This window comes from Labrus bergylta, chromosome 12, assembly GCF_963930695.1.
Source record: "Labrus bergylta chromosome 12, fLabBer1.1, whole genome shotgun sequence".
NCBI classification, from domain to species: Eukaryota; Metazoa; Chordata; class Actinopteri; order Labriformes; family Labridae; genus Labrus; species Labrus bergylta.
In genome coordinates, this window is record NC_089206.1 from 16,912,624 (window position 1) to 16,926,749 (window position 14,126).

At 41.5% G+C, this 14,126-nt stretch overlaps 1 protein-coding gene across 1 annotated transcript; it reads left to right on the forward strand.

The window, feature by feature from the left end:
* Nucleotides 1-332: 332 nt before the first annotated feature.
* On the forward strand, nucleotides 333-11,167 carry rnd1b (Rho family GTPase 1b). Its single transcript, XM_020648307.3, has 5 exons — nucleotides 333-597; nucleotides 1,092-1,179; nucleotides 7,465-7,574; nucleotides 7,772-7,906; nucleotides 8,201-11,167. Exons 1-5 carry the CDS (start codon nucleotides 478-480, stop codon nucleotides 8,444-8,446), a joined length of 699 nt encoding a protein of 232 aa, XP_020503963.1. The 5' UTR covers nucleotides 333-477; the 3' UTR covers nucleotides 8,447-11,167.
* Nucleotides 11,168-14,126: the final 2,959 nt, after the last annotated feature.

Below are 14,126 nucleotides of genomic sequence, written 5' to 3' on the forward strand. Positions count from 1 at the left end.
CAAGTGACAGCACAGTTGGCAAAACACAAGTCTGCAGTGACAGACTGCTTTGAAAGCAGGCCTATATGTTTTAACACAGTAGGCCTATATGAAATAGAACTTGTTAACGATAAAGTATTGTTTATGTCGGCAGGGAAAATAAGTAGGCCTATAAGCCTCTCACATTTTAACAAAAGCTTTGCTTATACCACAGCTGTTCTCTCATCCTTGACAAAACAACGTGTTCCTGCTCTCTGGGAACATCTCGGAGTGCAGTGAGGAGAAGCGCCTGTGGAATGGGGGACTCTGATTGGCTGCTGCTCCCCTGTATAAAGAGCCGCAGTGGCAAATTCAATCAGATCACAGCGAGCTTCCACAGACTGCTACGCATCCGGACAATCCGCACACTCTGGGAGCATTTCTGGGCTGTTCTGCTGCTTCTGTTTTTCATTTTGTTCAAAAACAAAGGGAATTTTCCGAAACATTATTGCCAACATCATGAAGGAAAGGAGGAACACACAGCCGCTGGTGGTGAGATGTAAACTGGTGCTTGTGGGAGACGTTCAATGCGGAAAAACGGCGATGTTACAAGTGCTGGCGAAGGATTGCTATCCAGAGGTAGGCTTTATTTGTGCCCATGTTAGTAAAAAAAATAAAATAAAAATATGAACTACAATTTTAATGCACATTCGTGTGCTTGCGTTTTGACGATGTTAAGTTTTAAACTCTGCATAATGATTCAATGCGGCGGTAAAAAAAATGTCTGCGTCTGTTGCAGTGCCCCGGTTGCATGCGCATTTTCGTCCATTTTTCTTTTCTTGGTTTACATAATATTATTATACCTTTTAAATGCATTTGCTGTTTGTATAAGTTATACTGTATATATTCCCTACTCATCTGTGCATGTTGGCTACCGTGCTGCATATTTCATGCATCATCATTTGATTTAAGTTTTTTTTTTTTTTTTATATTAATCGACCAAATAATTACTCGACACTTCTCAGTGCCTCTTTGCATGTTGCTCCGTTTTTCGGGTGTATTGCATTTCCTGCAGCTGACTGCAGACTGACACCTCCCCACTAATGGCACCATGTTGCTAATTGCTCCCACAGACCTACGTGCCCACGGTGTTTGAAAACTACACAGCCTGTCTAGAGCTCGAGGAGCAGCGCGTGGAGCTCAGTCTGTGGGACACTTCAGGTAAACTGAGTATCACCTACTGTCTGTCTGTTTCATGTCCTGCTTGCAATCTGCAGCACTGGAGGAGGCTATATGATATTAAGCCATGTGCTGTGAATGTAATAAGAGTCTGTATGTGCAGAAAGGAGAGATGCACGGATTTCTGCCTGGATTCTGCTCTTTCAGGGGATGAGAAATGGAACTGACATGACACTAGGTGAAGGGTTGCTTTTTAAGGCAAGTGCAAAGAAAATGATCACTTGTTGCACTGCAGTCAAACACATTTTTTTCCAAGTCTCAGAATTACAACACATTAAATGTAATCTTATATAACAAATGTTCACATGGCAGGTTGAAAAAAAAGAGGCAGGAGTTAATTTCTGTGCCTAATGAGTTTCACTGGAAACTAGGCAGAAAGAGTGATTATTCCACTTCACTTGTTCTTATTGCTGACTTTGTCCATCATATGTTCATTTACACTAAGCGTGAAAAACAGGGTCAATGTGTCACTGTAGATCTCCACGGGGAAATCTGCTGCTTAGTTAGTTGACCTGGATACTGTGTAATGCATCTGCAGCACCTGTTTGATTCCCTTCATGCTCGCTGCACAATGCTTCCCCCTCTCCGTACACAGACGTGCTGGATGTAGCTGTGTCCTCACTGGGTTATACATGTCTGTGGACAACAAATCCTTTATGTAACAGACCCACTTGTTTGAGATGATGCAGTATTCACTGTGTTCACAGATTTTTTTTTTAGCCCTATTTAAACAGGGAAAAAATGTAGTATAATTCCATCAGCAGACCAAATCCTGCTTTCTAATCCCAGACTTTGGACCTTTGGTCTGGCCAGCACAAGCAGGCTTGGTGCTTGGGGATGATGATGAGAGGCATCCTGTTGAGCAGGAAGGTTTTCTGGAGCAGACAGACATGAGGCAGCTCAGAAACACTGGTGACCTGCATTTGCCTCCATATGCTGCTCCGGGTCACCCAAAGGCGGGCATGATGCAGGGGATTAAGAATGTGAATAGGACCAAAGGGCCAGCCCCTCTGACTGACCCACTCAGATTGAGACACTTTCTTTCTTTCTTTCTTTCTTTCCTTCCTTCCACTTTCCAATCAAGGGTTTATGCAGCTTTTAGGTTCCCATCCACCCTTATTTCCTGTTCATCATTCATTGTTGAACTTTTTCCTTCCCTTTGTTAACCTCTCGTTTGTGTTTCTTCCTCATTTATGTAAATATTGCTCCAGTAGCTTCTAGTTAATTTACACCATAAGGAACAATAATCAAACGAAGTGACAAGCACAAACCATGCAATACAATGTTAACAGAATAAACTGGGGGGACATTGTGTTAAAGCAAGTTAGCAATGGATTGAGTGTATTTAGTTCTCATGAAAACTACTTATATAAGCCATTCCTTCACATCTTTTGTGATAGAGGCATTTCATTTCCTGCATCTAATGTCAGCCTCCTGGTGATGAACGACCAGCATAGAGGCTGCACGTATGCTGTAATTTGCTGTAGTTGTGCTGCTGCGGCCCCACCGCTCAGAGAGGTCCTCCTCATTATCCCGACTCCCCGACATCGATTGGTCTGATCTCATCCGAGGCTCCTTCTCCGGGCTCTGTCATGGATTTACAGACGAAAATCAATCCACCAGTTTTTAATCAGCCTGGTCTGATCAGACATGCGTGGGGGGTGTCCGGCCCACTGTATTCTCATGTATAGTGAATAATGAAGCTCGTTATGGTCTAAGTGAGTCATTTATTTTAGGTTAAACAGTCTTGCTGATAAAGCCTTTGTGTTAAAGATGATAATTTATCTCTAATCATTGGAGTATGATTAATGAATGAGAGTGATTTATAATGAAGTCAGTGTGCATGTAAAATAGAGGCTGTCTTATACGCAGTCTGGTCTGGTTGAGAAAGGCCATTGTTAATTAGTTCCTCAGTAAATAATATGTTTGTTTTATCAAAAATGTTAGAGAATGGGGAAACGATTTCTGCAAAGAACTTGTTTTGCATTGAGTATTAGAGTTGTTGTGATATCGACACTAGTCTTGGTGTCGGCCACATTGCTTAAAATGAAAAATCTGTTTTCAGTGAGTATGCCCGTCGATTCACCAAACGCTTTAGCCCCCAAAATCAATTAGTTTCAGCTTAAATATTGTATTGAAGCGAGTGTATTGTTAATCAAAGCTAGCCAATTTGTCAGAAATCCTTTTCCCCACTCATATTGTGCACTAGTATTGCTACGGTACTAATCTAGTTACTACAATAAGGCAGTAAAATGTTTTTATTTTGATATCAGAATCAGTTATCAAGTAATAACTATAATCTCAGGACACATTTTCTTAAAAGGTAACCTTCAGAATACACTTAAATTCTGTGCATGTCGAGGCCTTAAAAAAATTTTAATCTGTTGTTTTCCTTGAAAAAAATGCAGAGTGTGATCAGCTCTGATGGCGATGAGTTACCGAGTAAAGCTTGTTAACAGCTCAGATGTGGTGATGTTCAGGAGCATAGACGCAGCGTCTAGCTCTCTGCAGGGGTCTTTAAAGTGTGATTCTAACCGGCTCTGACATGTGAAACCGCGGAACAACCGTCTGACGTAATGATGTGTTTTTTTGGGGCCTGGATGTGAAATCCGTAGTTATCATCTGCAGCAGCAGCAGCAGCAGCACAGCTCCCAGCCGGCTGAGTGTGGGCGGGGAGGGGCTGAGCCACTCTCATCCCCAAATCTGTGAGTCATACCATCAGTGGATCATTAATCTGTCTGACCCCTGTATTCTCACTTTAGGAGAGGAGTGTGCTAATGATGAGGACAGGCACTGTCCCTCTGTTTATTTAGCACAAAAATATACTTGCAGAAAAAGCAGACTGCCCCCCTCCCCCACTTCTACACTCCAACACAAACCTGTCATCCTGGACTGTTAAGCCTACTTCTGTTCTGGCCCAATTTCAACCCTGACACTTAGCTCTGGGCACAGCACCATTGAGAAGGATGGAGTGGAGCTCAGCCGCAGGAATTCGGTTATGTGTTTTTTCTCTCGCTCTGTGTTTCATGCCTCAGAAACTCCCCATCTGTCATAGATGCATGCTGTTAAGAAAAAGGAAGAAGAAACTTTGGGGGCATGCTTATACTCTGCGTGTGCATTGATCTGTCTATCCAAGGCATTCTTTGGGGTGCTGCAATGAAAAAGAGGAGGGAAAGAGACAGACTGGTGCTCTGTGATATCAGACTGCAGGGGGTGAAGGATTAATGGGACAGGAGGGCTCTTTGTGATCTTCCTCCGTAGGCTACACGCCTGCTTTCCCTTCTCTCTTCTTCCCGGCTTCTTCTGGCCACAATGGAAAAAGCTATTTCTTTCAGGATTAGAAACTGGGTCCTGGAGAGTCTGGAGAGTGTTTCCAAAGCTGCTGCAATACTTAAACATAATGCTGTGGAGCTTATACAAATAATATTTACACACTCATATCAGCTTTGAATTTACTCCCTTTACATAAAGAATAAGTAGGCCGACTGAATCATGCATCATCTGTCCAGATTGGAATAAAAAAAATCGATCACTGGTGGAAAACGATATCCTAGGCTTCCCCTCAATCTCAGGCTCCTGGGTAGCCGGGTAACTCATTTGTCAGCTTTATTTGCAAAGGCTCAGGGACCCCCTGAGATACTCTCCATTGATTTCTGTATTTAAATCAGAGGCCATTTAATGCAGAATCACACCCAGTCTCCAGCCGTGTGATAACCCCAACTAGGAGATTGACAAGATTTATGGATCCCTTTGACTCTTTCCTGTAAGATCCCTCGGTCAACACACACACACACACACACACACACACACACACACACACACACACACACACACACACACACACACACACACACACACACACACCAAGCTTTGCTAATTGTCCTGATTCTAATGTGTGTCAATTTTCACAGTCTGCAAACACAAAGTTGTCTCACAGATGAGCGTGGCTTTTCTACTCCAGCCCTAGAGGTGTCGGGGCAATAATGTGATTTGCATTTTAGTGTGGCGACGTCTTTCCCCTTTGTAAAAAATATAGTGGAGTAAATAATTTTTTATCATAAAATGAGGTATTTTAGAGTAAAACGGAGTAGTTTTCATCCAAAGGCTTGGTTTTAAGACAACAAGAGTATCCCTTTGTTCCTTGCTGCGATGTTTACTTTCTTGGGACATTTAGCTCTGAGGAATTTCATCGCAGCTTGTCATTATACTACTCACAGCGCACCGCAGCTGGCAAATTCAGTTTTACCCTTTGATAATGTGGAAAATCATTAAGAATTCATGAAACTGATCTGTATGCACACATCCATGTTGGTGCTTGCCTGTTTATATGTTTTTCTTCTGATGCATCGTTTTCCTTGCCGTAAATCAATAACTATGCTTGTGTAATATCTAATGAGTGATTATTCTGCTTTTGTTATCTGACGCTATAATAGGAATGCTCAATCCCCTCTGGGACTCACACAGAGCCTAAAGTAAACATTTTAATCCCATTGAGCTGCGCCTCTTCTGTTACATCTCGCACAGATTGGGCTCACCTCTGGCTGCTGCCAAATTTAAATATTGTGTGTGTGTTATAAGGTGTGCTGTTAGCATGTGTGAATGTGTGTAATGGCTGTTTGTCGTTGTAGAGCAGAGGAATGTCCCCAGCAATGGGTGGGCGGCCAGTGTGTGGTGTAAAATGATTGATTGGCAGTTAAGGCCAGCCTTTGTGGAGAGGTGGGAGGAATGCCTGATGTAGATGGTGGATTCCTTGCCTGTTGCTGTGGTAACAGTGGGACTGGAGGTATTGCGTGCCTAGCAGAGGATTTTTGTTGGGGGGTGGGCGGTTTACTTAAGGATTCTGAGCATGAGTGGGAGCGTCTGCCTGCCCCCAGCCCCACCATTTCCACTTGCGTAATCTACTGCAAGAGGAGATCAATGAGGATTTAGAGCTCGATTGTCATCTTCTCTCTATCTGAAATGCCAGCAGAGGATGGAGGAGCAGGAAAGGGGTAGATCAGAAAAGTAAGGCTCGGCACAAGAAAGAGTTGCCGATTTCTCATAAAGCAGATTGCATTCTTTCCACCTCTTCGAATTTCCCCCAGGGGACAAATAAAGTTTTTTTTTTTTTTAATTGAATCTTTTCTGCCGGATTGTCTCGCTCTGTCTCTCTGCTGCTCAGTCACAATTTTTCATCTGACCAACTGCCTGACATTGACTCTCAAACAGTATTTCATTAAAAACGATTTATTTCAAATCATCAAGGTTAAATTTTAGAAAAGAAAGAAAAATGAACCTACATGGAGTAATGCTGACATAATGACAGTCCCTGTACATGTACCTATGATGAGACATTTGCAGGTCTGACTTCAGAGTTTTCAAAACTAGAAAAAGGCCTTCCTCCATTTACAAGTTTTTGGGCCTGTGACCACTAATGCCATCTTCTGCACTGGCAGTGGCCATTTCTGATACAAAACCAGTTCAGCGTTTTCAACGCTCAGCATCTTTACTTCAAAAACGCCCTTGGCGTAAGCGGTTTTTTGTCGCAGCGATCTCATCTCAGATGAAAATGGTTAAACCTTTGGAACACCACCGCACTCTTCAATATCACTTCACCCTCCCTGATAAATCAAAATAAAGAAAGGGGCAGGACTTCAGATATCAGCTTTTTCAACAACATCGGCGAAAGAGAAACTAATCAGTCTCTTTTTTTCGGGCGTAAAATTTCAAGGTCTCGATCTGCTGCTAATGCCAGGAGATGGTTCCTTTATTCCATTATTGTCACGTTTTCTTGGTGATATTACCTTGAATAGAGGAAAATATTAGGCACCCAGCGCTATTTAAAACATCCCAAGGCTCACTTTAGAGAGAAGCAGAAGTACATTTCGTAACCTAGCAACAGTAAATATCGATAAGTGCTCTCTGAGGTTGTGGGTAATGCTAGCACAGGAAAAAGAGAAGAATGATGGACACAATGTGTTATTATTTTTCCATATTTAGGATGTGTGTGTGTGTGTGTGTATATATATATATATATATATATATACACGTGTATATCAAAATGGAGCCTGCCCAAGATCTCTCTGCTCTGAGGATTGCATTTCACTCTCATGTATTTAAGAGCGTTTTATGGAACTGACAGTTAACAGAATCTTGAATATTCACTACTGCACTAATTCGGCTTGAGTTCCTGCGGTTAGATAGTGAAATAACTGATACCTGTGTGCGGTTTAACCTTAATATTGTCTTTCATCTGCATTAATTGTGCTCTTCTTATTGTCCCCTTAGGTTCCCCGTACTACGACAATGTGAGGCCCCTGTGCTACAGCGACTCAGATGCAGTTTTGTTATGTTTTGACATCAGCCGCCCGGACACTGTGGACAGTAGTCTGAAGAAGGTAATGGCTTCAGTATTTCATTCTATAGTCCTCTTTTGCATCTCAATTTCACTCAGCAATTATTTTAAACACAGCTTCACGAGTGGTTTTCATCAGAGTATACTGTAGCTCTATGCAATGTAAAATGAAACTGCATGTTGTATATTTCGGAAAAGATAAATACGCTGAACTGATTGATTGTCCCTTTGTGTTCACAGTGGAAAACTGAGATCCTGGACTTTTGTCCAAGCACTCGTATCCTCCTGATTGGCTGTAAGACTGACCTGCGCACAGATGTCTGCACGCTCATGGAGCTGTCCAATCAGAAACAGACTCCCATCACATATGAGCAGGTGAGACAAAAGAAGTGACATAGTTTGCTTAGGGTATAACAAGCGTAGACTGACAAAAACATGAAACCATCTCTAAATTTCACTTTTTCTTATTATAGCTTTTTAACCCAGGCTAAAGAATTTGAGTCAGATATTGTCAACAGCTCCCTCATTTATAATGTCAAGCCAATTTGCGCTTACGGAGGCATGTCCTCCAGAGCTGCTAATGTAACTACATGGTGACCAATGTACTAATAAAAGACAAAAGATTGAATTCAGCAATGAGCACGGACCTCATGGCTTTATGTATTACAGGGTTCTGCGATGGCCAAGCAGCTGGGAGCAGAGGCTTACCTGGAGTGCTCAGCGTTCACCTCAGAGAAAAGTATCCACAGCGTGTTCCGCACAGCAGCCATGGCCTGCATCAACAAGCTGCAGCCCCTTCCCAAGAACAGCCCCACCCGCCGCCTCTCCAAAAGACTCCTCCACCTGCCAAGCAAGTCAGATTTGCTCTCCTCCACCTTCAAGAAGGAGAAGGCCAAAAGCTGCTCAGTCATGTGAGTGGAGACCATGGGGGTCACAGCCTTCACATGAAACCCCAAGCCCCCTGCCTCTTTGGTCTTGGGGAAGGGGGGGTGGGCATGATGGTTTTATCAGGGCTTCCTGCTGGATCCTTCCCTCATCCCCCCGGAAACCAAACACCCCTCAGAAGAGGTGGGCACCTCGCTGTCCACTTGCTCCTGAACCTTTTAACGCACATCCATCATTTACCACCACTGTATCTTGCTTTAAAACTAAATCAGTTTAGGTTTGACCATGGAGCTGTCATTTTTTCCCCACCTGCAAACAGTATGCAACTACAGCGGTGTAACATCTGTCTGATTTTAATATCTCTAGGCACATGCTGATTTTGTCCAAATTGGAAATGTGCAACATGTGACGTTTAATCTTGTGATGTAAATGCCTCTCAGATGATTCAATGGATATTTTTCTAAGTAAAATATATCTAGCATGAAACTGTCAGGAATACACAAATTCCTGTACATCCCTATTAGTAAGGCGTGAAATAGCTTTTCGTTGGCGTCCCCATTTAGGAGTGTGAGAGCACAGAGGTGCAGAGTGAGTACAGAGGGACAGAGCCCAGTAAAAGCTATTACACAATGAGCTGTTCTCATTGTCCCAGTGCCGATGAGAGCGGGATAAGCGCTGTGAGCGAAGGCTGCCATGCAGACAGACAGCAGTCTAGACTATCTCAACCTGCATGCATTGTTGATGCATGGTTGTGTAGCTCTGCACAGTGCTGCCCCACAGATAGCAGAGGAGGTTGAAGAGGTTCAGTGTGTACGGGATGAGAACAAACTAAACATAAAGGGATGTTCAGTCGGGCTTCCAGTGTCCCTGCTGTCACAGGTAGAGTCTATTTTAAAATGCTATTTTGGTGATGGGACAGACACACCTCAAGAGATGAGAAGAGATGCTGTTGTTGTGTCCAAGAGCAGAGAGACAAACTGCTCAAAGCCAAGCTGTTGAGCGTTTTTTTTATGAAGCTCAAACTGGTTCATCAGTCAGTGTTATTAGGCATATTTAAAAGCATAGGATTACGCCTACCTAAGTCTAGCTGACGGCTTATGGGAAAAAATCTGGCTGGTAGTTTCAAATAATTATAGGAAAAAGGATTTGTAGCATTGTATTGTTGATAGATTCAGCAATTTTCAAATGGTATGCAGTTTTGAAAAATGCCTTTCATGTTGCCAAAAGTCATTGATTTTTGACTTTTGTAATCTGCCTGTGGATTTCTCTCATTTGAAACGATCCGATGTAGCATTCCAAACCTGACTCTATACTTCCAAGACGACTCAAAGTTTTTGCGTCGGACACTCTTGTTGTTCCATCGACCTCCAATAAGAAGCACTTACTGTAGGTTACTATGACTATACCCAGCGAAATTGGACCGTTTTCTGACCTTAAATCTTTGGCTTGATGGTTGAGTGTGTGTGCAGCAGTGATCTCTGTGCTTCGAACCATAAAGCAATAATGATTTAACCGCTTGTGATGCAAAGGAAACCTGTGCGGCAATAAAGATGCAGCTTTGTGAAAACCGTCATGCTAAAGTGGTCCATTGACATCAAACCATCTCTGCTGTACAAAGAGGCCGCTAATTTGTGTTTGCCCCTGTTCCTCCTTGTATAAGTAGCAACTGGAATATAGAGAAACCAATGAAGTCATGCAAAGGAGTAGTTTGGGAATAAGAGGAAACAGTGCTCTTTGAGTTGGAAATGCTAGACTTTGCTGTCAATATTACGCAATCGTAACAAAAAGAGTTGGACAGTAGGACTTAAATTAGCTGCTTGTGTGAGCTGACAGCAGAATATTCTTTACAAATTGGGAATCTACTAGGAAGCCTGCAAAAGTCTAACAATCATGTTGTAAAAAGGGCTAGTTTGTGAGAAAAAAATCAAATAATATGGGAGAAAAGAGAAAAAAAAGACTCAAATGCACAGGCTGGCCCTGTCCAAAGTAAGCTATTTTTCCATTAAGTGTGTTTTTTATTTAATTTTTTGTAAATGTGTACTGTAAGTTTGATTTTATTTTGCCTGTTTGTTGGTATTTAAAAGCATGATGTGAGTCCCGGTGTTGTCTTGGAAATCTCTCTCTGAGATGGTTGTAGCGCCTTTATGCAGCTGTGGACTGACCTGTGAGTCGGAGGAAAGTAAAGATGTGATTTGCACAAAAGCTTCCAGTTCATGGTCACACACCAACATTCCTCGGCATCGCCTAGCAACATTTCAGCATAGGAAACAGACCAGGCTCTCTGGTTGGTTGTTTGGACAGAGAGGGTTGGCTCATGAGCAGACATCCCCACATCCATTATTACACCGTCAGTTATGCATTTATTGGCAGGCTTGTTTCTATTTTGACTTAGTGTCAGGAAGCTGATGCCTTCTGAAGACAGTTAGGCTCACAGACCAAGTCAGTTAATATGCAGACTTTGTGTTGTAGTCAGTGTGTGGTACAATGGTGCAGTCAAACTCCTAAGCATGTCCTATTGAAGTTGTATGATTGTACATACCGTCTCCTGTTTTATAATCAATGTAAGACATCCTCAATGATGTCAAATGGAAAAATTGTTGTTGTGTACATTTATTTTGTAGCTATATTTGCCTTTCTTTTGATTGACATGTTATTTGTTGAAAATCTATTTTTGAAAATAGAACTTTTTTTCCACTTTATTTCGTTTGTTTCTGCTGTGATGAATAAAGCTTGCCATGTCCGGCACCCTTGGATTTTTGTTTTGTTTGAATCTATAATCAATTCATAATTAATTACCCAAAAATCCTCCAGACTCCAAGACAGACATTTTCTCCTGGGAGGGAGATGAAAGAAAAGCCAGTGCCAGTATTCGTTGAACATCTGCCCAGTTTTGAAAGCATGTGTGTTACTTAGGTCGAAGTTATATCCCCAAAAACTTTGGACACAACCAATACATTTAAAGTTCATATAACTTGAATTTTAGTAATGAATGCACTGATGTATTGGTTGAACATCCGTCAGTATAATATTGGCCCTGTTGATGATCATTAGCAAATAATGTGGGATGTACCAATGTCAGCAGGCAATGATCAGGCAGAAGAATTATTGTTGTACAAACTCTGATTTGTTTTCATGGTCAACAGTATAAAATTGTCTACAGTGTGGTCTTACACCGTCCCTGGGAAAGATCAGCAACATGAAGTTTGTAAGACTGCTCCAGTGACTCTTCATAGGGAAGGACTACTACCAGTAATTTAAATGCATCCAATCACATAGCTCATTTGAAAAACAGACAAAGAATTACAAAGAAGTAATGAAAAACATCTGTGTCAGAATCAATTGTTGTTTGAAACATTGGTATTGGTAACATTTTGAGAATTAAAGGATTTAGAATTAAGATATTGTAAGGCCTCCAAACATAGCAGCTCATATTGCATATTTCTCATAAAGCATCTCAAGCATTTATTTCTGACCCACCTTCTACTTTTCTGATACACACTAGTGAGAGTGCATAATGTAAGAGAACTGTTACTGCAGAGATGTTTCACTTCAATCATCCCTTCAGAAATTAACGTACTAATCTTTTCCACTACTAATAATTAACATGACAGGCTCTGTGTCGCTGAATACATGCAGAGCATGTCTCGTTAATGATAGAACAAATGATAATCTCCATGGATTGAGGATTACTGTCATTAGCCATTACTTCAGCCCTGAACTACAATCACAGTCTCTGATGATAAGGGAGTCATTATCACAGACTGAGAAATAAAAAAGTGTCATTTAGATGTGTAGTTGACAAATGATAAACAGCATTATGAGAAAAAAGGGGGTGATAGACAGGAAGTTAAGCTACACCGTTTAGCAAGTAAATGATCTGCTTTGCTGATGGTTTAATTGTGTCGTAAACTGTTTTGAAAAGCATACTTTAAGTGACATTTTCATAGCTAGACAGACAGACAGACACACATTCATACTTACAGATGGTTGGAAATCTTCCCACTGTCTCCGTCTCCTCTGAAGATACACACGGCTGCTTCTCTCATCTGTCTTCAAACACAACCACATCTGGATGCTGACATCTGCAGAGGTGTGTTACTCTGGCTTACTGCCACAGAGTGTGGCTGAGGTGCCATCAGTCCAACAAGACCATGTGTTTCTTGGCTCTTCTGTAAGTGTTGCAGACTCCACATAGTGCTAGGTAGCACCAAACACACAGTTCAGTAAGTGAATCTGCAACAGTACTGAATGATAGTGATATGCTGAAAATGTTAGCTAGAGCAGGATACAATTTGATAAATTATTTCTGGCCTTATCATCACCCTTTAAGACAAACTTGTAAGCGTTGTAAAGCGTTGTTGACTTTAAAACCAAAACAGATCATAACAACCCATAGCTTATAAACCCCGAAACACGCTGCAGGCAACACCAGAGTAGGTAGATAATCATTTGTTGGTGCATCACTCTTAGGAACTACTGTCAGATACAATAGTCCATTGTAGAACCAAGGTTATAATCAACATCATAAATAAAGGGGAAATTGATAGTTAATTCAACTCTAGTTCATAGTTATTTTACTGTTAAGAAACAATGAAATGATAGTTTATAATGTTTGCTTATTATTTGTAATGCTATAATTTATGTTGTTAACAGTTTATTGTTGCACACGTTATAAAATGTTATAAACTATATAAAGTGTTTGTTAATGATTACCAAATGATTTGTAAACCTTTAAGAGATGGTTTATAACACATCTATAAACATTATGGACCAGATATTTGGAACACGTTGTTCATGGTTAATACATATTTTGTAAATCATCTGTTAGTACGTCAACCATCTAGGAGTAATTCTTCTTTTAGGTTTGTGTAAGAGACCTCATAGGAGCAGAGTTACATTTGGATTGGAGCCAAGTTTCTGTTGTGAGCAGAAAAGGAAATGCGACTCTGAGACTGAAGAAATGTATATGTCTGATATTTACGAGTCAAGCTGATGTCTTCTTTCTAGCCTTTTAGAGATGAACCGAAGCAGCCAGGAATTTGTGGGCTGTACCTTCTAGCAGAATATAAGCAACACTGAAGAAGAAGACCGCGCCACTTTGCCCATGATGGCCACTTGTGTTGTGTTTCTATATTGTCTGACCATGGCTGAATAAATCTAAGATGATCCACAGTCTGTTTCACGATTTCATCATTGTTCATCTATAGAAACAACCCCCACCTAACATCATCTATTAACATTATTTGGATGGCAATTATAAAGTTGCAACTGTCAATCCAATGCATACAACCAAACAAATGTTTTTGAACATGTTTTCAGTCTCATCATTTCTCATCCAAATGCCTTTAACCATTAATAAACTGGAGTATGGCTGTTTAACCTGAGCTTCCTCACACAGTAAATCTCTTGCTGCCAAAGGAATTCTGGGATGTCAATGGGTTGGATGTTTGAGCACCTGAGGTAGAGGCTGTCTTGTGCACATGCAGGCACACACACTGGGTGTGAGGACATGTAAATGGGCCACATACGTTGCTAGTCTTAGTAAATTAGGCCAACATCTGGACAGGCACAGAGAGTTCAATTGCCCACTCAGCTGTGGCTTGTACCTCCGGGGCTCTGTTAAAGAGAAGTAGTGGCATCGTGGCACAGTCCCGTGAGCTCTTATGGATCCACGCTGCCATTTAGTGCCGTACGCAGCCACCTTAAAAAG

Excerpts from the sequence above, each read along its gene's own strand:
- rnd1b (XM_020648307.3), top strand. The coding sequence starts at position 478 with ATGAAGGAAAGGAGGAACACACAGCCGCTGGTGGTGAGATGTAAACTG. Across the intron at positions 598-1,091 it reads CGAAGGATTGCTATCCAGAG|ACCTACGTGCCCACGGTGTT; the intron begins GTAGGCTTTATT and ends TTGCTCCCACAG. Across the intron at positions 7,575-7,771 it reads TGGACAGTAGTCTGAAGAAG|TGGAAAACTGAGATCCTGGA; the intron begins GTAATGGCTTCA and ends TTGTGTTCACAG.